General features: G+C 39.4%; 1 protein-coding gene and 1 non-coding gene across 9 annotated transcripts in view; both read right to left on the bottom strand.

Moving 5' to 3' along the window:
• PDE4D (phosphodiesterase 4D) overlaps window positions 1–25,965 on the bottom strand; it is a 1,296,708-nt gene that overhangs the window by 16,214 nt on the left and 1,254,529 nt on the right. For all 8 annotated transcript variants that reach the window (XM_045847957.1, XM_045847956.1, XM_045847958.1 and 5 more), the window contains 3 exons: window positions 2,663–2,756; window positions 1,121–1,293; window positions 436–534 (listed from right to left, as the gene is read on the bottom strand). In XM_045847957.1, the coding sequence (XP_045703913.1) occupies window positions 436–534; window positions 1,121–1,293; window positions 2,663–2,756 (366 nt within the window). The remainder of the gene's footprint in view (window positions 1–435; window positions 535–1,120; window positions 1,294–2,662; window positions 2,757–25,965) is intronic.
• LOC123825024 lies at window positions 17,289–17,418 on the bottom strand. The gene has a single exon (XR_006786808.1). It is a non-coding gene; the product is annotated as a small nucleolar RNA SNORA38 (small nucleolar RNA).

Raw genomic sequence — 25,965 nt, 5'->3', positions numbered from 1 at the left:
ATTTAAACCTTAACCCTGCACTGGGACAAAGGGAGCTCAACAAGAATGAGAAACAGATGTGAAGAAGAGGGTGGTTCACAAAACTGTGAAGAAATTACATCCTAAGACTAGTCAGCAGGGGGCTGATTCATTTTTTTAGAGTTAGTACTCCGTTCTCTAGATGAGTCAAGGTCATGTGAATGATTTTTAAACCATTATTTTAATGAATCGCTTCAATTTTCCCACGTATCTTTTTTTAAATAGAAAAAAATAACATCCGTTTATTTGTATTTTGCCCACATTTCAACTGTTCTGTATTGTTATTCTTTCCCAGGTAAAAGGACAAAAAAGAAAAAAGTGCAAAATATGCAAAAGACGGGGAGTAGCAAAGACGACAAAATGCATGCACCAGGCATGGCCTGGACATGAAGCCGCGGGGTCGCTGAGCCACACTACCTGGAAGATGGTGTGCATGATAACAGTCAGAGGCCGGTTGCCAGACAGCTCCGCGATTCTGAACACATGAAGGCCCCATTTGTTCACATCTTCTAGTTCCTGGGGTACAAATCAGGCAGAAAAAATCAGAAAGCAGAGGTAAAACATGAACCAATGAACATATTCATTTAAAAATTACTGACTTTAATGTAAAGAAAGTTAGATTTTTAAAAACTGATTCATTTGAAATGTAATGGATGCACCACCTAAGTATAGGCACATTTTAGGCAAATTCACTTAGATATACTAAAAACTGAATAGTATTGCTTAACCTCCTGTCTTTGACAATACAACATACTTACATACTTTTGATATAAATTTCAAATAATTTCTTCAATAGATAAGTCCATTCACAAAACTTTATCTATTCTAACAACAGAAGAGAATACATTTCTAACTATTTAAGGCTAAACAATAAGATGCAGAAGCAAAAAGGAAAGAACACCCATCACAAATCACCTGTGTATATCCACATATGAGTAAAACTCAAATAATATAGAAAGAGCTTTATAAACTGCATTCCTATCTCCAAAAAAAATCCCCCATAAATTGATAAACTTGACCATCCAATGAAAGAGAAGGAGTCAGAATGCATGAAAAGGCATTGTTGCGTATCTACGGTCATGAGCCTTGCAACTTTTCTCACCTTGGCAAGGACGTCTTCTTGCTCGGTTTTAACTCCAAACCTCGGGATGCTCGAATTCGTCAGACTGGAGCTGTGCATCAGCTTTTTGACCCCACTGATCTGAGACATTGGCCTTTTCTTTTTCTCTTTTTCCTTCTGAGTTGGAGAAGGAATTTCCACCTCATGTTGCTTATCTTAAAAACAGAGAAAATATTCTACATTTACTCTTATTTCTACCTGGGCCTTTTAAAAAAGCGTAACATATATACTGGACAGGCTTTAAATTATCATTGTATGTTCCAGGAAATATTTCCAGGTAAAGCTCCTTTAAGAGAAGTTGAATATTTACAACTTGATGTAGACTTAATTTGACACCCCAAATTAAGCAAATAAGTCTCACTGCAAAACAATTCACATCAAATGTATTCACTGGTTAGCACTTTGATAGGATGCTCTAATTAATTTTTTGGAAACACTTATCATGATAGTAGACTTGGAAAAAGCAAAACACATTGGTTATTTCCACTGTTCATCAACTCCATTCCTATCTGAAATTCACTCAGTAGCTTCAAAACTGCTCTTGTCAAGTAAGGACTCCAGTTTCAATACTGCTTGGAAATGGGAGCCAAGTCCTTCGTAAACGTAAAAACAGCAGTGGAAACCCAACAGCTTACAAAAATGGATCACACTGTGGGAGTCAGACGGCTTATCTGAAGGACTCAGATTGCTCCCGCTAGTCCACATTTTCTACACTATAGGGAGATAGGAGTTATGATGTCACAAGGTTTAATGGAAAGTACAGAGAATCTTCATTGCTCTCTGATAGGTGAACATCAGATCCACAAAAGCTGTTCTTTTCAAATAAAAGATACAAGATGTATCAGTACCTTCATTCCTGATGGGGTGAAGCTCCTCCAACTCATCCTTGCACATACTGTGTGTTATAATAGTGTATATGCTAATAAGACATTCAGCAACTTGGTTTTGCAAGTAAAGTTGAATCAAGGACGTGTACAAGTTACTGATGTTCACTTACTGCATTTTTTCTCCTGTGAATGGGAGGTGGGGGCAGTGCTTTCCTGGTACACAACTCTCAGCTATTGTTATCAGCAAGTGTTTCTTTAGCAACTGCATTCTATCTCTCTGCTTCATCAGTTCACCAGGTGTGGTATCCATTAGACCATCAACCCACTGAGGGCAGGGACCACTTCTAGTTTATTATTAAATACCTAGTGCTTAGCAAATGGCTGACGCTGAGCAAGAATTTGTTGAATGCATGTATAGATCTCTCTAAAAATATATACTTCACAGTTTCATAGTTTGGCACTATATAACTTTAATTCAGAAAATCCCTAAAGTCCTGGATAAAACTAAAAGATAAAAAAATGTAGTTTGTCAGGTGAGGTTCTAAAGCTTAGGGGCTCGAACTATTAATATAAGGAATAAAAACAAATGAATTTCGTAACACTTGATTTCCAAAATTAGTTGGTGCCCTAACCCACCTCCCCAAAACAAACAACCCAAGAGGAAATCCTAAAAGTGCACTCAGATGGTTGCTCTCACCTAAGAATGTGTTGGATATGTACTCAGACACTTGGTTTCCAGACCGACTCATTTCAGAGAGATGGGTGAGCTCCCGATTGAGCATCCTTTTAAACTGAAAAACAGATAAAATAAAATAATAGAAGATGAATGAACATTTAAGTAGAAGAACATAAGCGCGTGCTAAGATACAGAAAATATGACCAAAGAATTTTTAAAGTGTCCTGACGCCTTAGATGGGTGCTATGTGAGGGAACTTTCTGCAGTGACAGAGAGGCTCCACAACCTGTGCTGTGCGTTATAGGGACTGCTGGCCACACGGGGCTGGCAAGCACTTACATTGTAGCTAGAGCAAAAGAGAGCTGAGTTTTGAATTTTATTTAATTTTAATTTAAAGGGCATTAAAAAGGTAAAGTGTTAGTAGTATTTAGAGAAGAAAAAAACCCCTAACTGATGGGCACACAAAAGGCTGCCATACAATAAAATGCGGTATAATTTGTATCCAATTGTCATTAGCAGAAATGAGTGTGTACATGGGTCTGAGGTTAAATGTAGTCTTTTACCCCAAAGCAAAACCAAACACACTTGAGTACTTTGCCAGAATTACAGAGAAATAAAATACTTGAATGGATACTATATGTTTCCTTTCTGAAGTTTTCCAAGTAGGGAGTATAAGATTTATTGGTTCTCAGCATCCACAGAATTTCACAGTCCATTTCCCAAAGTCAGATTTATACAAAACAGGTCAATTTTCAATACTTTACTTCATTACTTCATAGTTTGTTTTTTTTAACTGATGCCACGGTGCCTATTTTATCCAAAGAAGCCCTGGGATTTACCTGCCACCCCCACATCGTGTTTGAATCCAGAATTCCCAGAGATGTTATGCTTTCCCATCAACAACTGCTTCTTAATGTCTTCCTGGGACTCCCAAAATTGCCTAATTAGACCTTTTAATATACCTTAGTATTTCTCCTAACATACAGAAAAAATATATTTTTCTATATATACAGTAACTGTCCTATTAGATACTTGATCTAAAAAGTCACATTTTATTCTAATATTTAGTTGCCTTTAAAATTTTGAATTTCACCATAAGTTATCATTTAAGTCTGGGGGAAAGATAGTAGTGAGCTTATCATTTGGTAATATTTACAATGTAATTCTAACTCAGTATTTAATCAGTTTATTAAAATTAAAAAGAAAAAAACCTTCCTTCTCTGCATGAATCATACCAAGGTGTTCTAACTCAAGATAATCTGGCAAATTACTTTAAAAGTCAATCTTGTTGACCATATAGATTAGGTATAAGAATTTATAACCACAAAGCACTAAGGAAAATCAATAAAAACATTTCAATAGACTACTAGATACAAGAAATGCTTATTAGCATTATCCTGCAGCGAAAATTGAACCGGCCATACCAACATAATTTCCTTTGGTTGTTAATTTACAAGTATAGAGAGCTTATTCTCAAACTCTGAAATATCAAGTTCACTTTCTTTGTTTATGTACTTTTTAATAATTTGTCTCTGATGATAAATTGCACATGCGATACAGAAATCTAGAAATAAATTTAGAAATCATGTATATCCTCACTGCTCAGCGATAACCATACATAATTAGCTATACTTCCTCCTCTGCATTTTTTTCATTTGTATGGGTGTACATTTCTTAAATTGGCATCATGCAGTGTACAAAACATTAGTTGCTGTTAATTTTCACTTAGAATTATACATTATGATTCACTGGGGAAAAAGTAAATTTGGGGGCCTTCTAAGAATACTCATGAAGACATTTACAATAGTGTTCAAAACATGTTGTCAATCTGTTATAAAGTTATATTTTCTTAAGTTATAGGCTATAAACTAATTAAATGATCTGATATAAAGTGTCTTGTATTTCGCCTGGCACATAAGCACTCAACATTATTTGAGCTCTTTCTACTTCCCTGCGTCTTTTATAGTGATGGTTGATTTTTATCACCGCAGGACAAACAGATGTTACAGCTGGATATAGTTATGCCCATAAAAGTACCTATCTCAATATCTAGCTCCCCCGCTCATTCCAATAAATAAGTTGGGTTATTATTCATATAGGAAATGGTCACCATGCTTCAAAAATATAATAATAATATGATGCATAAGACTCAAAGGTAAGTAAATCCTTGCTTAACAAATAAAATTTACTTTCAGAAAAAATCTTTAGGCAAATGTGTTCAAAAGAGTCTGCTAAACATTTTAAACATGCATTTAATGAAATAGCTCTGTGACCTGAAACTGTCCGTGCTATGAGCTAACAGTTGCTAGGAAGAGCTGCCCAGTCAGGACAAGTCTTTTTTATAGGATGGGGAATAGGCAAGGCCTGCAGCCACTCCCAGCCTCTCCAGTCTATGCAGGAGCCACACTGACCACCTGCTCTCCATGCGTTTCTCTCCATGTAACTCAATGCAAGCTGTGGGGGGATGTGGTTGGAAAAATTAGATGGGGACCCAGTTGCCTACAGAACTACTTTCTAACTTGTAAGCAACATGGTATGAGGAATATGTCGCCATATGCTAAAGCTGAAAAACTGCATGGGACCTGTAGGTTCCCTACACAAACATTTGGCTTGAATTTATCTGGAAGAATATAAAGAATGAAGTGTAACTTTCCTGGTGGTAGGCTTGTATAAGTCATCAAAATAGCTGGTCAGTACACATAACCAAGGCAAAAAATGCCAATGAAAGGAATCCATTTGTGCAGACTGAAAAATTACAGATTGTGCATTCCACTGATTATTTCTGCATCATATATAATTCCTGGACTATTCTTCTGCCTTTGTTCAAAACCCAAAAACATGGGGTGGAGAAATCGTTCAGTCCACACCTATCTTCCCAGCAAAGTGAGTGAGGGGCTCCAAGGAAGTCAACATTTCCTTTAACGTAACTAGAAGAGACGACATCTTAGGTGGTCCTCTTTCTTCTCAAGGGAAAGGGGAGGGGAGGTCACCCAAAGGCAATCTTGGAAGAGTCAATTAAGTTATAACATTTTCTAAAAGGAATTAAAATGGCCTCCCTTTTTTTGCTATCTATATAAAACTTTGAGTCCAGGAAGGCAAAATAATAACCACAGTGCTTTTGATGCTGGCAGTTGATGTTACAATCTGGTTTTGGAGTGTATAGCTGGATGTAAAGGACAATAAACCATTCAACCATCATTTTTTTCCTGGGTGCAAAAAGATGAATTTTATTTTTTACTGTTGTTCATGTAAGTGTGATTTCTCTCATTTTAAGATTGCTACATATTATTTGGATAACTATGTAAAATTACTGTGAGGAGGAAAATGATTAGAAAAGGTGACAAAATGTATTTCTCCTAGAATAATGTCAATTTACAGATTTAGAAGAGATAAAATATAGAGCTGCTTTTCAAAAGATCTGGTAGCAAAATGCAGAACAATTTATTTGAGCTTTTAGGTATTTTTAAAAGTGACCTCTAAATATTTTCTGATGATGAGTTATTTCTATTGGTTATTATCTAAACAGTCTGAAAGAATATATAGCATCATTGCTGCAGCAAAGAAAAGAAGATTTCTAAGTTAATGCTTCCAAAGCCTTTGTTCTCATTTGCATCGCAGAGTCTGTGCAGCGTGTGGAGCACAAAGGAAAGTGAAATGCAGTTGAATCGAATACTGCATTTTGCTTTTTAAACTCCAGTCCCTCGATTTAGTCTACATTTAAGACTGTTGAGGAAGAAAAATAAAACAATTAAAAATTTTAAGATTCTTAAATTCAACCCCTTTATTTGTGTATTCATGCCAATGTGCTACTGGGCACATGGGATATTCTCTCCTAGTGTGTAATTAAGAAGGTGGTAAAGGTTACCATTTAGAAAATGCTTGACCCCCCAATAATATTCTGTTAAACGTCATTTAAATATGCCACACTGTGATACACTAAGTGTTCGGTAGATATCAGCATTAAAAGCTAAAATAAATGTTGCATTGGCTGTACAATAATCAATCCTTTATGTATAAGACTAAATATATTTATCCTTCTTAAGGGCAATTATTTGTCCTTCTTGATATTATATTGTTTTCAGTCTAGGGCCACACCACCCTGAATGCACCTGATCTCGTCTGATACTATGTTGTTTTTAGCAATACAATATTAAAATATAAACAAAGCTGTCCAGCAAAAATTTTCCTCAAAAAGATACACACTAAAATTCCATGCTGAGAACCCTAGAGGTATTGTTCATAATCAGAATACAAATGTGAAGCCCTTCAAAGATGTGCCAAATATGAACTGTCTCAAAGCTAAGAGATGGGTTCTAGGAGGATTATGAGAGTTTCCTTCATTACCCTTTATACTTTCCTATATTAAAAAAAATTTAGCCAAGAAATGGCTCTCAAAATTTAAATGAAAATCTGCATTTTATAAAAGCAATAAAAAAACTGGACTGTCCACAGATGAAAAGGGAGGTGGGGAATCATAACTACCTGGACAACTAGAACTCAAACGTTTTCTTAGAATGCAGGAAAATCTCATAGCAAAGTGTAAATTTTCCTTTAAAAAGAAACAAACAAAGTGAAAAAATATGTCAATCTGAGTTTTTAAAGTAATGAAAAAGGATTGTTAAAAATAATGCGTTATTGTGATACACGCGAATAATCACGAATAAGTTTCAGTTTCTGAAGGGATGCTGCACGGGGGGCTGAACAAGGCTTTCTGCCCCCTGCCTCTGCTACAGCGATCATCGGGCTGGCACTGCCGGGGGGCACGCAGGGAGCCTGCTGGCCAGGTTCACGATTTTTATTCACTTCAGTGTATTAATCCATTTCTTCAGATTAACAAAAGTAGCAGTACCATATAACATAAATTTCTTCAAGTGTTACAAGTAGACAACCAAGTCTTCACTTTAATAATATATCACTTAAAAAGTCAAGTAATGTCCATTTTTAAATGTCATCTAGATCTCTGCATACAAAGGTGAACAAAACATACTTTTCATCAGGTTAAACTAGTGCAGGTTTTTAGAAACAGCCACTAATTAATTTCTTATAAATTTTAAGTGCTATGCACTGGAATCCATACACCAGTATAAGTCATTTTGCTCAGTAATTTATTGCCAGTGGATTTATTTAATTGCCTTGCAATTAATACACTTGATATTTACAAGCATAACTCGAAGCCACACAACATGACAAGCAGAAGAACCGCTGCACACTAAAAAGCGATTTTAACATGCCAACTACAACTAAGAGAAGTTACACAATTTCTCCTTATCTTGGCTACTAAAAACAGGTATTTCTTCTGCAGTCGTGTCTAAGAAAAAGATTGCTTAGAAAGCTTAACTCCATTGTAATTTATTACAGCTATCAGTTACACAATCAGAATAATCAGGCTAAATAAACCTTACCTTTATGTAGCCCCAAGACACTGACAGTAAGTAGTTTGCTTCAGGCATGTTTGATTGATTATATAGAGAGCCAGTAAGTTCTGAAACCTGTGTATATCTTCAAAACCTTGATAGTTTAATCACCACAACCGTCGGAGTGTGTGGGTTTTTAAAGATTATTGGGAATTAAGTATATATAAGAAAGCCTTGCTTTAGATCCCATCTGACATTCAGCCGTCTTCCCACTAAACACATGCCATTTGTAAAACTCCAGAATGGAACAGCATTCGACAACTATTCCGAGTAAAGAAAATTCATGTGAGAAGGAAATATCTAAAGATCTAAAGGTCTGCATCTTTCTCCCCCGAGCTCCCAGGATTAATGAATAATGTATGCCAATATGCTTAGCTGCAAGAAAGACAAGTTCTATCAAAAGCTACCAAATAAGGAACTGTGGAGAAGCTGGCAAGAGCGACAAGAAACCCCACCCATAAAACCTCAACTAGGCACCAATTGCACTCCATCTCAGGATCCATCAAGACAGGGGGCATGGACTAGGCCCAGGGTGCTGTGTGATTGGCTGGCAAGGGCAAACCTCTGAGGAGGAGAGTTTCCTCCTCCTCCTCACCTCTGGTAAACGCAGCTTAAAAATGGTATCCCTATAGCTGAGGCTGCCGCAGGAAAGGGTGAGTGGGCTTTCCCTCTCACAGTGATGAATAACCACCACAAAACACTTCAGAACTCATAGTTCATTCTTAAATAAGGATTGCCAATCCTTATGGAGTCATTTCTATGAATTTTAATATTCTCTGACTTCTCTCTCTTCAAAATAAAAGCTGCTCTGAAAATGGCAGCGAGGCATTTGAATTGCTTCTGTCTCCCAAATCCAAAACAAAACAAGTGGCTTCCCCGATGACACAGATACAACAAAGTCCTTCCTCCATCCAACATAAAAGTACAGCGTGGTTATAAAATACAGTCAATGTCCAGAATTCACAAATGGAAGGATGCATTTCCTCACTGGCAGTGCACAGCTGTTCTCAGCTCCCTTTGTTCACCTTGCTTAGGCTCCTACATTGCTAAGGTACCATGAAGAGGGGACTTAAAAAATAGTTTATCTATTGGTGCCCCTTCTATTGGACTATTCTAAAAACATCTTAAAAGAATTTAATGAAAGTTCCACTAAGAACACAGACTCTGAGTTCAGATCCTTCAGGGCACAACCCTCAACACATAATCTCTCGTCGTGTGTGTCAGTGTCACTCGGGAAATGGGTCACTGAGGCAGCAAGCCTCCAAAAATGCCCCTGCATCGAATCTGAGCTGGCCGGCCCACGGGACCAGCAAGTGATGCGTTGTGGAGGGTGTCCTAAGAAGTCCTGCAGCTTTCACCTTGGTCTCCTTGAGTGTGCTGCTGGGATCTCTGAGTCACTCTGTGAGAAAGTCTGACTGTTCTAAGACTGCCGAGCTATGAGGAAGCCCATGCTGATTTATGACGAGGCTGCTGGTGGGGGACAGAGAGAGAGAGAGAGAGAGAGAGAGAGAGAGAGAGAGAGAGAGATGGGATCTGGGAGGAGGAGGGTAAGAGAGAGAGAGGGAGGAAGGCAGGGAGGAAGAACACACTTATATGTAAAAAGTAATTGTGTTCTACACTCAGATAATCGTTAAGTGACTTTTTTACCTGCATGACTGTTGGTTGGGACCTGGAGCAATCCCCCAGGAAGGACTACCTCGTATATTCCAGAATGTCTAGCTTCCCTGGCTTCTGCCCATGAAATTCCAGGAGTACCCCCTAGTAAGTGTACCGGAAGGTGTCCCCCATTTAGTGAAGGATCATTGTTCCAGTTGCTTCATTTGCCTTGAACTGTGACCCCTAAATCAGGAGGATGCTTGAGGCAGGAAGCACAGCGTCTTCTTTCTTTACACTTCTTAAAGTAGTCAGTGAACCGCAGGACAACAAGATGCAACCGTAAGCCCCCAATCTGCTGCAGTAAGGGAGATGAAGATGATGATGATGATGATGATGATGATAACAAGGCATCCTTTTTAAAGCTCTGATTTAAATGAAAATGCATTTCATTTTTCCCATTATGAGAGCCAGACTAGGAGCTCCTTCCCATTGCCACAGAGGTGACAGCCTGCAGAGAAATCTAAACAATGCAGGTGAGGACAGGGCCAGGCAGATAGAACTCTTAGTGTCACACTTGGCTTCTGAAAACTTTAATAAGAACTCTGTAATAGGTATGACACCACATTTATTAAGCATCTGTTATGCACCAAGAGCTTTATGTATCTTATCTGCAACTTTGCAACATCTGGGTAGGACAGATATTATCTCCGTTTTAAGGTGAAAAGGCAGGCACTCAAATACTCGGTAACTTGCCCTTTGTGACAGGGCTGAGAGTCAAATGCAGGCTTCTCTTAGTCTTTGCTCTTCATGGTGTGTGAACAGTTCATCATATAATGAGGCTGATGCAACTCTGTGACAACTGGTATGAATTTAGGAGTGGACTCATTCATCCCCAATCCTGGGCTGACTTCATAGTGTCTTGAAGTAAAGGACCACAGCTCTCACTGTGGTCAGATCTCTGGACAGAGTGGATCTTACCAACTGCAGTCAGGAGGCTGGTGCCCAGGCAAAGGCAGCCTCGCTGACAATGAGACCTACCCACGTGCTGGAGTGATACGTGAGAAAGACACGGGTGCCCTCGCACACCTAGAACTCAGATTCCTGACTGGGGGATCCTCTGCTCTCGAATACCCGGAAGGTTTTATATACAAATGTGTGAGCCTGTACTGAAACAGAAAAAAATTTTCCTTCGGCATTTAGTTCTTCTCTTTTCATGTCTTTCTCTAAAATCTCCCAGACTTTAGACTCCTCAGAATCTCTGATGTCACCCCTCTTTTATTCTTCCTTTTTACTGATACCTCAAGCAATCATCAATCTTTCTGGGCTATTTTAGGGTATTTCAGGATATTTAAAATTCTGCTGAGGGAGTTGTGATCAAATACTGGCATCATTGACTTTGTAATACAGGTCAACAGAGATAAGATGAGTTCTTGAATAAGGAAAAAAACAAACCAAACTATGAAGAAACTGAAGCTCAGAAGGTCAAGTGTCTCACCCAAGGTCACAACGCCAGGTGGCAGAGTGGATCTGAACCCAGGCTGTCTGGCTTTAGAATACTCTAAATTGCCACAAAAAAGTATTTCAGGCATTAATCTATATTTAGTTTAGAGTTTATAAACATTATGTCTTTAACATAATAAATCCCAAGCTGTACAAGATAGTACCGTGCTTTAAATATTTAAGAAATTTAAAATAAGTGTATTAACTTTTAGATTTCTCCAACCTAACAGATTTTCCTGGTAACAGCATGTTTTTGGTAGAACTTATTATAACTTTGGAAAATATTTTATTCCATATTCAATCTTTATTTATTTTACATCTTTCTATGTAACACCAAAATTCTGGGAACTGTTATTCATTAAGGAGCAAATCTGTATAAAGCGGGCTCCCACATATCCAATACTGTTCAGCTCAACATATGCGAGTCTAATTGCTAAATGCTCCTTGAAGAATTCTGAGAGAAGGATATTAAACACAGTAACTAGAGCATACCAGTGTCTTTAAAAATCACTGGGTGTTCCTTCTATTTCAATTACCTTAATAGCAGTTTTAGAGGGAGACGACAATCTAGAATTAATTTATAACCTATATTTTAATAATAATTTAAAATCTAATTTTTCATCATAAAAGCTATATTTTCTTTGATTAACATTAACAGTACAAAAACCACCTTAATGTAAGTAAATCTGCTAAATCTGCTTGTGTTTACTGCCCTCTAGTGATAGTGGATCCGAATGCGATGTGAAGAACAGCTTTGTTCTGAGGAGTCATTTCAGAAAACAAAAAACGTATCTTACAAACACTATATGGGTCTGAAATCAAGAGGCACTCCAGGTTGATTTCAGTCATTGGTAATTAAGGAACAAAAATTAAAGCCCAGGTGCGATGCCACTACATACTAGAAAGGCTGAAAGGAGAAGTACAGGCAACACGAAATGCTGGCCAGGATGCAGAGCAAATGAACTCTCATACGTTGCTGGAGGAAATGCAAAATGGTCTAGCAACTTTTAAAGACAGTTTGGCACCTCCTTACCAAGCTCACGAGAACGCTGACTATATGATTCAATAATCCCACCTCTAGTTACTTACCTAAGAGAAATGAAGACATAAATCCATACAAAAATCTATATGCAAAAGTTTATAGCAATTCTACTCTTATCAGCTGAAACCTGAAAACAGCCCAGATATCACCTGGTGAATGGATGAACAAACTGTGATACGTCCATAAACTAAGTACTAGAAAGCAATAGAAAGAAACATATTACTAATACATGCAACATGTTACTAGTGGATGAATCTCAAAAGCAATGTGCAAAGCGAAAGAAGCCATTTACAAAAGGCTACAGATACGCTGTATGATTTCATTCACAGGACATTCTGGAAAGGCAAAGCTAAGGGGCGATCAGGTCACTGGTGGCCAGTGACTGGGAGGAGAGGGAAGGGAATGACTACAAAGGAGCAAGCGGAACTTCTTGGGTGATGGAAATATTCTGCATCGAGATTTTGGTGGTGGTCATCCAATTGTATACATTAGTCAAAATGTACTCAACTATATCTAAAAAGAGTACATCTTACCATGTGTAAATTTAACCTCAAAATCTTACTTTAAAATAACATTTTTACGCTTTCAAAGAGCTCCACCATTACATCCCCGGCAAACAGGCATGTCTGTCTGAAGTCCAAGTTAGCTTTGAATAATATAATACTGTATATGGTAAATTCCTATTTATGAAAAGCCTTACTATCCTCATAGCTATTAACAGCATTTTTATTTAACCCTTTGGAGTAAAAAATTCCCTAAAATATTTTAGATAGTTTTCTGCTTTCTTAAACAAATAAACTGATCTTAATTGTTTAATGGTGATCCTGGGCCACATTTACTCACCCAAGAATGAACAGTCAACAGATACTTATTTTATTGTATGTTCATTCTAGGCCAAGCACTATGCCAGCTGTAAGAGATAAAAAAAAATAATAATCCAGTGAAGTGGGTAGAGCTGCTGGCAGAAAACTGAATAGTCTCAACTGGTGTATTCATTTTTTAATTTTTCTCTCACTTTTTCATAGGTTTTATTTTTTTGAGTCCTTGGTTGCCAGTCTTTTCTTCTTACGGTCAGTACAGATCAGCCTTCATACAGTCAATAAAGCATTCATTCCCCCATTCTCTTACAGTGGGGTTTTGTTTAAGGCAGCATTTCCCAGAAGGTGTTGTGAGGAATAGTAGTTCCATTCTCAAAGAAGACAATCAATGTAAAATAAACTTTTGACATTGTGCTAACCTTCTTGGAGATTGTGTGCACTATTAACATCTTAAAGGCTTTACTAAGAACAGTAATAAATAACCTTTTACATTTTGTTTAACCTAGAATTTCTCAAACTTATTTTACTACCTCACTCTGCTTTCTTCACAGTAACAAGCATAACCAAAAATACTAGGATTTCACTGAAAATTCTTGTGGAAAGTAATGGACTTAAATATCAGACAATATTTTTTCGAATGATTATTTACTTATTCACTCAACAAAATACAATATAAAACAGCTAATATGTGTCAGCATGGGTGATACAATAATGAACATGACAGAAAGTCCCCTGTTCATGTAAACCTTGGACTCTTGAGGCAGAAAGACAAAAAACAAGCCTTAGACCAAAAAAAGAGAGATGAACATGCTGAACGAAGAAAAGGGGGTAACATGATCCTGTGACGGTGGGCTATTACAGTCGGGACCAGCTGCGCAGGGCAGGTAATGTCTGAGACGAGACCCTGACGAGAAGGAGCCAACCAGAGGATATGGGATGGGGCGGAGCTTTCTGAAAAAGGGCTGGACAAGCAGAACGAGCACAGCCAGTGTGAGGGAATAAGTACACAGGGTGAGACCAGAGGAAGGTCAAGGTAGGGCCAGGTCAAGATCAGGTGGTTCCTCACAAGCTTTCCAGAGGGAGTGGAATACCACCTGGAAGGTCCAGAGCAAGGAGTGACAGGACGTGATTTACGTTTTAAAAAGTTGTCTCTGGAGAGGATGGTTTGTGGAGGGGCAAGAGCAGACAGAAGAGTGGAGGAAGCACTTGAGGTGGAAGAGCTAACAAGACTCGAACGCTGAGTACAGGTATGTTATATCCTTGGTTAGGTTTATTCCTAGGCATTTTATTCATTTTGAAGCAATTGTGAATGGTATGGTTTTCTTTCTTTAAAAAAATTACTTTATTGTTGTTCAATTACAGTTGTCTGCATTTTCTCCCTGCCTCCCAAACCCACCTCCCTCCCCTGATTCCACCCCCTCCCTTGGTTTTGTCCATGTGTCCTTTATAGTAGTTCCTGAGAAACCTTCTCCCCACTATCCCCTTCCCCCTCCCCTCTGGCTATTGTTAGATTGTTCTTAATTTCAATGTCTCTGATTATATTTTGTTTGCTTTTTCCTTTTGTTGATTATATTCCAGTTAAAGGTGAGATCATATGGTATTTGTCCCTCACCGCCTGGCTTATTTCACTTAGCATAATGCTCTCCAGTTCCATCCATGCTGTTGCAAAGGAAAATGATTAAGACTGAAAAAAGAAATAGAAGATACAAATAAGTGGAAGCACATACCTTGTTCATGGATAAGATGTATTAACATCATTAAAATGTCCATACTATCCAAAACAATCTATAGATTCAACACAATTTCTATGAAGATTCCAATGAACTAGAACAAATATTTCAAAAATGTATATGGAACCACAAAAGGCAACAGCTATCCTGAGAAAGGAGAACAAAGTTGGAAGAATCATGCTACCTAATATGAAACTATTCTACAAGGCCATAGTAATCAAAACAGCACGGTACTGCCACAAAAAAACAACACATAAACCAATGGAAGAGAGTAGAGAGCCCAGAAACAAACCCACACCTTTATAGTCAATTGATAATGGACAGAGAAAGCAAGCACATACAATGGGCTAAAGATAGTCTAGTCAATAAATGGTGCTGGGAAAATTGGACAGAAATATGCAGAAAAATAAAACTAGAACCACCTTCTTATACCACACTCAAGAATAAATTCAAAATGGATCAAAGACATAAATGTTAAACAAAAAACAAACAAACAAAAAAGACTTGAATGCTGGAAGTGAAGAGGCAGTAAGAATCAAGTCCTAGACTTCTGGCTTGAGTGGATATTGGGGCCGTTTGCTGAGATGAAGGAGGCTGGGAGTAGTGTATAGATTTGGAGGAGGATGAAAAAGGCAAAGAAGAGTCCCATGAATGAAGTGCAAAGCTCTTTATAAATATATGAAGTTTTTTTTGACTGTTGGGGGACATACCTCCTCCTCTCCCCCAGTTCTTCACAGAGTTCTGAATAAGGAGAGCTGCCAGGGCGTGGTGTTGTAGTTGCTTTCACGTGCTCTAACGACGTTTTATTCTTACAGACCGTTTTCATCAAACTTTTTAAAGACATTTTTAGAGTAGCCCAATGAAAGGGGCGATAACCGATAATCTACTTTTTAAATCCCCTCTGCATAGCATGTAGGTAATGTAAAAGCCTAGGCAAGAGTATCCAACATAACCAAAATTAGAATCTAGCATGCAAGGTGGCAGTATTTTTATCATAGTACTATGCCTTGTTTAAACATTTTAGGAATGAAGACTTTACAAGAAGCAACCATAACCACAATTAAAAATGGCGCAGTAATGGGATTTTTTTCCTCATTTGCAACAGTGACAGAACAGTGGAGTGTGAGGATTCTGAGAAGTGCCTTGGCATAGCGCATAGGTTTCTCCAGTTGGCTTCACCGGAGTTCAAACCTAGGCCCTGTCGCTTGTGAGAACTAAAACACATAGCACGGTCGTTAGGGTCTCTGGGTTGCATGGAAGGAGTCAGAGCTAATGAGGGTAACCTGGCATAGGACTAAGTGGATGTCAGGAGCCCAATGAACTATTTATATTGTGCCCAGAAACACTGAAACTTGTCATAAGAAACACAATCTGATTAAAACTGCTGCATTAAGATTCCTGCAATAATATCCACCCAATAGTTGATGCAATCAATGGTTTGTGAACTATTAGAATCACTGATAGCAGCTGAAATGCTAGAGAGACGTCAAACACGTACGAGTAATTTTCTCAGAACGCACTGACCAGCAAACATAAGACATCCCTGTAGGCTTTGGGACCAAATTCCAATCCAAAGGCACATGTAGGTGCTACCCTATGGAGACTTGGGACCCAGGAGATCAAGCCCAGCACCAATGAGTGTTCGGTGATAATCCCTTCAATCAGCAAATATTTAACTAGCTCCAACTATGTGTTAGCTACTGTTTGAGGCACTTCAGTCAGCAAGTCACGTATTCCGAAGGAGCGCACGTCTGTTAGCGTGCGGGGGACAAGGCGCACAAACAAGTGCAGGGGCCACCCCGCTTCCTTCCAGTGTGCCTTCCTGTGCTGCGGGGGCTGGCCCAGTGACAACTGGGTTCCACAGGCCCTTGCAGGGATGCTTTCAGATATGATTTAATCTCTTCTCATCAGATGAGCCCCTGCTGCCTCCCATAAATTAAACACTGCCAATCTCACTGTTGTACCCTTGTAGACAACCTGCCTCTTCTCTCTGGCTGTGTTGATGTCTCTTTCTTTTTGTGATTTTTCTAGGAAATATCTGGATGTGAGTACCTTTTTAAATTTTTTCCTGCTTTGGATTCAACTGAAATCCCAGAATATTTCCTTTTTCCCACTCTCTCTATTCTCTTCTTCTGAAATTCAAGTTAGATGCATGTTGCCATTTTGCTGGAAAAGGAAATCTGGCCATATTTTAAATACACACTGTTATCCACAAAAGAGAGCATAGGTTAGATTAATCATCATTAATTCTACAGCAGTCATTTTTATTCAAAATATTACTTTTAAAGAATTTTTTTAAAATTAAATGTGATTGTTCTTATATCCTGAAACTGCTGGCTCTAAGATATGAAAAAACCAATTAGATTTATCTAACTGCCTATAAAGTTGAGATGTACCTATGTTTCTTCTAATAAAGAACTCAGACCCGAGAACACAGTTAAAAACATTATTTAACTGTTTTGTTCACACTTCAGTAAAAATGGTTGTTAACCACTTTGACATTTATTCTTCTAAGATACCTGCCTATGTTTTTTTTTTTCTCTCTCTCTATGTGGGATGGTTGATCTTGAGCCTGCAGGGGGCAAGCTGGCCCCAGACCTCTCCAGTCCACACTTCTGTGCCTCCAATTCTTACGTGTCCAAAGACAGGGAACCACAGACATGCCTTCGCAGGAGGATCCCATGTGTATACCTTTAAGATGGGAGAGTATAAAAAGTTTTGCTTCTAAGAACAAAAATGACAGGAAAAAACAAGATAAAGTAATACAAACCAAAACGAACAACTCTGTTACTTGACCTTCCAAGTGTGAAAATAATGCTTTGTGAGACAGTCAGTCAATCATATGTTAGACAGAACGGGAACGCCAAACATACAATTGTTTGACAGTGTGAACTATGTCCAAGTTGGAAAGTTCCTCTAAAGACATTTAGTTCAACCTTCCACCCAGAGAGGAGTCAGTCCTACAACTCTTCATAATTAAGAGTCCTCCTCTCCTGGATTTCTTCCATGGTTGTGTAAGTCTGTTCCACTTTGGGTGATTGTAGTTTTAAAGCTTGGAGCTAATATTGAGCTAATGACCATTAGCTTGCATTGACCTAATACTATTCTTCAAGAGCTCTTTCTAAACCCTTTAAAATTGATTTCACTCTGGACACAGCAAATGAAAATAAAATGTAGCTCGGGGATTTCATTAAGAAGCTGCAACAAACAGGAGAATAGTCAATATCTGAACATTTACATATCAAAAAACAGTAACACTCGAGGACTTACAAATCAGGATCAACAGCTAAACAGGAACAGTCACAGCTTGGGCTGTTACCTTCCCCCAATGGCGAGGGCAGCAAGTAAGTGAATTAGAACATATGAACTTCCATTTGGGGTACTAAGAAAACATACCAAGCAGACTGTTTTAATACAGGGTTGGGCAAGTAAGTTAATAGTTGTTTGTATGGAAAATGATACAACAATTAATAAATATTAATACAAGAATAAACTGTGTTTTGCATACTCACAACTGTAAACCTATTCACATGCTTGATTCTCTAACAGATTCTTCTTGCTTTCATATTTCCCCTCAATATGATCTATCCATCATACCCTCACTAGATTTATCTTTCTGAAATCGTTTGGCTATTATTTTCCTTGTAGCGTTTTTCTTATAATAAAAATGCAAGTGTTCTTCAGGGCTTGCAGTGTGATGGACAAAGGCTTAGTCAGGCATCTCGGGCTCTCGGCGGCGTGGCCCCAGCACACGTTTCTCACACCCGCCTCTGTTCCTGTGTTCGGATTTCTGTTCCAGGCAGACGCACTCATCCAGAGCACCCACTACTCACCCACTCCCACAAACACACAACAAAGCTAAATCCACAAGTGTGTTCCATTCTATCCTGCCTCGTTTAGCCCCTGGAATATTATCTATTTCCTTATTAGAAACCTTTTTGAACTCTCATTGTTCAAGATCCAGATTAAGTAGCACTTTTGGGAGATGCTACTCAGTCATTCTGGTCCTTACTGTTGAACATGCTCTGAACAGCTACAGGACCACAATACAATCAATCACTCACCATCCATTAACATACACCAAGCTTACTTACACAGCAGCCATATTTCAGTGTGTATGTCTATAAGCTTTATCTATCTATTTATCTATCATCTATCTCTGTATCTGTCTATATAGCCATCCAATGACCTATGTGTTTGAATAAAAACGCACATATATAAAAGCCTCATTTTGTCTATAAAAACCTTGGGAACAGATATATGTCCTGCAGTAACCACTCTAAAAAACTCCCTCATGAAAGCCTATATGCTAGATTGTGGTTATTTGAAGCCAAAAGGCACAAAACAACAATGAAAAACCCTCATAATGACTTAGTTCTTATATGAAAATGGACCTGGTCTAGAAAATGGTCAAGTATCAAACACAAAGAATACAGACACACCAGATGAAAAATCTCATTCAGAGTAATGATGTCAATAAAAAACCCAAATCCAGGTCATGTCTATCAACAACAAATGTTTATTCGCCAGATGAAGCCTTGACAAAGGAAACAGAGGACTGTTCTGTTCGGGGCCACTCAATCTTTCCTGTGCCTGGTGACCTCATCTGGAAAACGGAGGTGGTGAATAGGTTGATCTCACAGATCCCTTTCACCTCTAAGGACTTTTGGAATGAAAAACAAAAAAACAACCTTTATTAAGCATATGAAAGTTTGATTTCTCTGCAAAGCAGCTGACAGCAAGTGGAAAATGGAAAGGCATCCATCACCTCCTCAGTGACTCATTTTCAACTCTCAGAACAACGACGCTGCTGGGGAATTTCTTATCCTTCTGCTACAGCCGGTGGCAGACCCATGGCTAACCTCGTCATGGGCTGCAGCTAGGTTCAAGGTCATTTCATCCCCTCCTCGGTTTCTCAGCTGGATTGTCATTTTAAATCTGTGCCCCGATGAAAGGGTTTATTTTTGGTTCTCCTTTCTACTTGCCCCAAGAAGAGACACCTAGTAACCTGATACTGATATTTGACACTTTTGTTAATAATCACAACCGGAATGATTTGGAGGGGTCTTTGGGGCCATCCAGTAAGCAGCGCACCAATTTTTAGACAAAGTGGAATGAAGGTCTATCTACGTGAAACCCTTACAACTCTAATGAAAGTTTCTTTCCATGTGTGCCTTCAGATACATTCTTCCAAAGTAATCATAATTAAGTGGTCAGCGAGAGTGTAAATAAGAATATGCTATCATGGAGTGCTAGGTAACGGAGCTCAAACTAAAGTAAACAAATGCTCTGGGCCATCACATATGCGAGCTAGCGAGGTCCCATAAATCACCATGACTGGGTATCAGGATTTCAAAGGCACCCTCTGTGAGCTCTGTCGTCCAGGCGTGTTGATTCAGGCTCCAGTTGCACTGGGTTACTTATATGGCAGCATATGAAGTTCACCTTTAAGTTTAAAAATAGTTCCAATCCCCATCCCTACTACAGCTGGGTCACACAGTACCTACTGTGTGTGTGCACCACACTATGCGCTTGACATAATTTTCATTTAATTCTCATAATAATCGTGTGAGATAGATTTTGTTCGTCCTGATTTACAGAGGAAACAGCAGCTCCGAGAGATTAAGGTAATTTAATTATCCAAGGTCAGAACTCTAGCGTGGGGCGGATTCAGAAGATAAATTGTCAAGCTCATTGGAATTGAGAAGATTTAACGCAGAATCAAGATAAAGGTTCACATTTGTCATTTGCTATTCTGTTCCACTTTTCTCTTTTGGCATCTAATGATTACTCATGAAATACTACAGTGAATCAGCTTACACTTACTTTGACCCAGTCTCTCTTCCCCTGGTCCAGCCCGTACCTTGCTGCCCCAGACTCTCACTCCCAGACAACGGGGTCCTCAGGGGACAGCCCAGAAGGTGACTGTGACATACCACCTGTGCTGCGGCTGGGCCATGACTCACGGAAGCAACGGGTGAAGGAGGTGATGCCAGCTATTGGTGTTTGAAGACTCAAGCCTCAGAAATACATTCTGTGTATAAATCTCCCCTCTCCAGTCCGATCTCCCACCTCCCTTATCTTTGCAACTGACTGTCTTCCCCTGAACAGTCACAGGGGATTTAATGTTTTCTTCAAGGCTGTCCCAAAGGTTCATTCCAACCTGATTTCACCCTATGGGCCCTGAGGGAGACAGTGGGCAGGAATGCAAACTGGTCAGTCCGATCCAGCCAAAGAGAGCCCTGACCCTAGGCCAGCCCAGTCAGATGCTCCTCCTTTCCCCACTCTTCCCCTTCCTCACCTAATACAACTTACTTCCCTTCAATTTCCATTTTTCACTCTAGCTACAAGTCCATCTTCCCTCCCCATCCTCCCCCCTCCTCCCAGAAAATAGCCAACCCCAGGACTGGTAACAGGCCAGTTAAAAATCCTGACACCAACTTAAACCTTCCCTGACTTAATCCTTTCAGCTGCACCCTCCCCCCTTCCCCCCACTACTGATCAAGCTTTATCCCATCAGTTCTACTCACCCGCCCCTCCAAATCCCATCAGCTTGGAATCTCAGATCTGCTTTAGTCCGCCCGTCTTCTCAGATCACTGACCCCATCACCCTTCAGTTTGTACCTGTCCTAGTTAATGTTGCCGCCCAAGCTAACATGCTGTCTCACCATCACACTCTTCCTAGCAGCCAGGTCCTTTCTGCCCCCATGCCAACATGACACGGGGGACAAGGAAGGCAAAATAAGCTGCACTGTAGGGTTCCCCTCTCGGATTTATGTTTTGCTGAAACTGCTATTGCAATTTTGGAACCTAGTGCTCAATACATTAAAAAAATTATTCATCACATTTTGAAAATGCAGCCTGAGAACAAACACTTGTTTTTCTTTCTCCCCATCCTCCCTGCTCCAGATGCTACATTTAGAAAAATAATGATCTCTGCATGTATTAGGAAGCATATGGTGGGGGGAGGGCAGGGGAAAGCAATGGGGGAAAAATTGGGACAACTGTAACCGAACAACAGTAAAAAGAATAAAAACAAAAAAATAGTGAAAAAAGAAGTATGTGCTCTTGGACAAGTTTCATAGAGCATCAGTTAGTCATCTTTGAAAATGAGACAAATTGTTACGGCATATAGTGTGTTGTTTCTGAGACCAGGTTGGGAATTCAGGGTTTGAGGTCTGAGAAAACATCGGGAGTACACCTTCTACTAGAAAGTGAGGGGCACACTGGTGTCTTCCCGCCCTGCTGTCAAAGTCTGCTCGTCTGTACCACATGGATGATACCAACCAACATGCTTGAAAGTACAAAAAGGACTTGTGGACAAGGACGACAGTGTGGTGATTGTTGTGGGGAAGGACTAAAAGGGCGCTGAATGGGAAAAATACAATAGGAGTTAAATTAAAAAAAATAAAATATGGCTAGGTCAACAAGTAATTTTTTCACTGAATTTACTTTTCAGAGGATAATTCCTCTCATATAGAGACTGATTATTCAGTCTGTAATGATTCAGGTTTTTGTCTTTTGTGTCTCTTCTACTACGTATCCTTCTGTCATTTTACTGCTCACGTCCACTACACAGAAAAATTAAGATTTAGGCCCAGTGAGTATCTTCCTATAAAGTAACCTTTCCTGATGTATATTAAAGAAATAATTATGTAAGTCAGCAAATATCCACTCAACACCTATGAAAGACTTTGAGCAAATCTCTTTTTGAAAAAATCCACAAAAGATTCAAAACTTTAGTTCTCCTAAATCTATCTTAATTTCTGTGTACTCTTTTAACAGAATTATAGCTTTTTTCATCCTTTGCAGTCTTTAAGCTCTTCTGTGAAATGAGGCTCCCTTGCAAATAATAAAAATGGCCCCCATATATATTTAAAGTACCCCTGAAAACATTCTATCTCTTTATTAAAAACTGTTTAAGCCTTCCCAACTTTGAAATTTATCTTCTTCCTAAATTGTTGGGACAAAGACCATCATTATTAAAGCTGTAATTCATTATTTTTCTGCAGCTTGGAAAAAAATCCTAGCAAATAAAAATTAAAGTTTTCTTGGGCAAAGAATAGACTCCTTTTCTAAAACTTGAATTTGAAGTAAAGGCATAAACAACAGAAAGTAATCTCACTAAAAATGCTGTTTTCTTTGTAATTTTGTATAATTTAGCATGACACAAAATTCTTTAAATAGACACATGCTAGTTTTATTTTTTGTATAGTTTCTGAAAAATAATTTCCCACTGTAATGAAATATCTGTTAGTTCTCCCTAATGGGTTTGGACTGTAATGATCAGGTAGAATTAGAGGAGAGCAACAGAAGGCAGACACTTTGCTATACTCTCTCAAAATATTTTGGAGAGCAGTATTTAAGGTATCTTTATTCATCTTTAGGTCTAAAACAAAACAAAGCAGCCGAAACACTGCTGGGCTGACAGTGGACAGGAGGAGGCTTAGCTCAGCCAGTCGTTGTCTGAAATGAAGACGACAGCTCTCAGCCAGCACCTACTCCACCACAGCAACTGTATCTTTGCCTGGTTGCTAGGGACACTTCCTCCTCAGGCCAGTGCTTCCGACTCTCCAGACCCGTTTACGACAGACAACAGACGGAGGTGTTTCCCCGTACAGTGCCTCTGCCTGCGCAGCACACCCCTTTCCAGCCACAAAAACCAGAGGCTGCAGACCAGAGACGCTGGCGGGGACTCCAGCACGCCTCAGGTAAAGCTGCACAGGATGCTCCCCGACAGGCAAGTGACAGACAGCACATCCCTTCCTCCCAGGGTAGCAGGGATGTATTCAGAGAGGTCATTTTTAGTCGAAACAAACCCAGTAAGAATGTTATTGCTGAAGTAGATACAAAGGACACAGCACTGTTTTAAGGCCATCGATATGGCCTGTACAGCTTTTGTCTGTATACGATAGGGTTTAAATGAGGTTAGACTAATCTGAGCATAAACTATGCTAAAATTTCTGAGAGATGGGTGCAAGCAGAACTGAGATTCTTAAATGGGAAATGATTAGGTTTCTTGTCAGTGAAAGAAAAAACACCTTTCTTGCAAGACATGAAGTGTAATGCCCAGACTCCAAGGTGAGAACAGCACTTACAGGAACAAACATCACGCAGGTGGTACTAATTATGTGACCGAACACGCAGTGATACATTAATATTTACTAGTTTTTGATTATAAGGCCTTGTGGAGGCTTCATCAATTCTTTGAGTACACGGTAGAAAATTCCCCGTTTCTGTACTTGGACAGTTATTGAGTCCATCTGCTTATCAGAAACATGGCTTGTATTCTATTTACACAAAGAGAAAAAAGTGCAGCTCCCACCCGTGATTTATGAATATGAGTTCAGATAAAGGCTACACAGATGACCCAGAGTGATGCAGAAACACTCCAGGAAGTGAACTACATAAAAAGTCAGGAGATTTCTAACTACCCAGGTGGACCTGGACAGGTTTTAGGCCTAATCTTCCAAGTCAGACTAGATGAGTTAGACAAATGATCGCTTCTGCCTGTTTAGTGCTAACACACAGGGCTTGGGGTTTGACATGAATAATGGATTAAAGTAACTACGATGCTTTGAAATATTGATCATGCTAAATACTAAAACAACCAAAGGAGTAGGCAGGAAGAGATGATATTTTCATTTTATCAATTTATATTACTTCCACTCAAATGATACTAGAAGAATTAGGTTACATTTCTTCAGTTCTTTGACCAAATGTTTGGTAACTCCCTTGCAAAAGGTCTGACAAACAGTACAATGGACACTATTAACCATTGGGGAAGAACTTTGATCTTCTGAGCCCTCTTGAGTAAAATGAACCTCACTTCCTAAGATTGATCAGTAATGACTCCAACAGCACTGAGCGCAGAAGCCCTGACAGCTGCATTTCCAGGACCACCACAGCACCATCCACACGCCTCATCCAATATTTATCGAGCATCTACTCAACAAGGCCTTGTTGTGCCCGCTGTTAGTGAGGCTGGAGAAGGAAGACTAATGACCTCACGTGCAATGTAAGAAGAATAAAACAAAGAAATAAACAACGTACTAAGAGTTAAGAGAACTACAAATAAAGCCCTGTAGAAGGTCAAAGGAGGAAGACATTACACCCAATCAGGGGAGGCTGGGGTGGAAGACATGGGAGAAGATGCAACAGAAAAGGCTTCACAGAAGAGGAAGTATCCCAGGGAGGCCGTAAAGGATGATCAAGATTTGTTTTGGAAAAGTTTTAGAGTTACAGAAAAATTGGGAAGATAAGTACAGAGTTTCCATATGGCCCACATCCTGCTTCACCTGTTATTAACATTTGTCCCCATTGTTGAACCGATATTGATACAGTGTTACTAACGAATGGCTACTGTATTCAGATTTCCTTAGCTTTCCCCAGTGTTCTTTTTTACGTTCCAGGATCCCTCCCAGGACAGCACACCACACATTGGGTTGTCTCCTTAGGTTCCTCTCGGCTATGATGGTTTCTCAGATTTTCCTTCTTTTTGATCTTGACAGTTTTGAGGAGTACTGGTCAGGTGTTTTGTAGAATGCCCCTCAACTAGGACTTATCTGATGTTCTTCTCATGATTAGAGCGGGGCTGGATGCTTCTGCTAGGTAGACCACAGATGTACAGTACCATTTTCGTCAGATCGCATCCAGGGTACACACTGCAACTCGACTTATCACTGCTGGCATTAACTGTGATCGCCTGGCCGGGATGGTGTGCGCCTGTCAGGCTTCTCCCCCACCGAGGCCCTCTCCTCCCCGCTCCCATCTTGTGCTTTTTGGAAGGAAGTCCATGTGCACGGCACACACTTAAGAAGTGAGTAGTTTTATGCTCTCCCTCTTTGAGGACTGAGTACCTACATAAATTATTTGGAATTCTTCTGCAGAGAAGATTTGTCTACTCTGCTTGTTTAATTATTTATTCAATAAAGTATTTATATCAATATGAAACTCGTGGATTTTTTTTACGTTTTGGGTTATAACCCAACACTCGCTTATTTTCTTCATTGTCTGCCTCAAGCTCGGGTGGTCGGGAGCTCTGTAACAGGTCGGGCCTTGCGTCCCTTTGATACGTTCCCATCCGTGTGCAGTTCTGTCTGTTTGCGCACTTCTCCACTTTCAGGCACTACAACGTGCTCCAGCCTCGTCTCCTGTCCCCGTTCTAGAACCGACCATCTCTTTAAGAGCTCCTGAGACCTCTGACTGGAGAATGGTATTAGAA

The sequence above is a fragment of the Phyllostomus hastatus genome, unplaced genomic scaffold (genome assembly GCF_019186645.2).
Source record: "Phyllostomus hastatus isolate PE091 unplaced genomic scaffold, TTU_PhHast_1.1 phas_contig_58, whole genome shotgun sequence".
In the NCBI taxonomy this organism is placed as follows: Eukaryota; Metazoa; Chordata; class Mammalia; order Chiroptera; family Phyllostomidae; genus Phyllostomus; species Phyllostomus hastatus.
The sequence above is the reverse complement of the archived record's forward strand: the minus strand, read 5'-3'. Positions and strand labels throughout refer to the sequence as shown.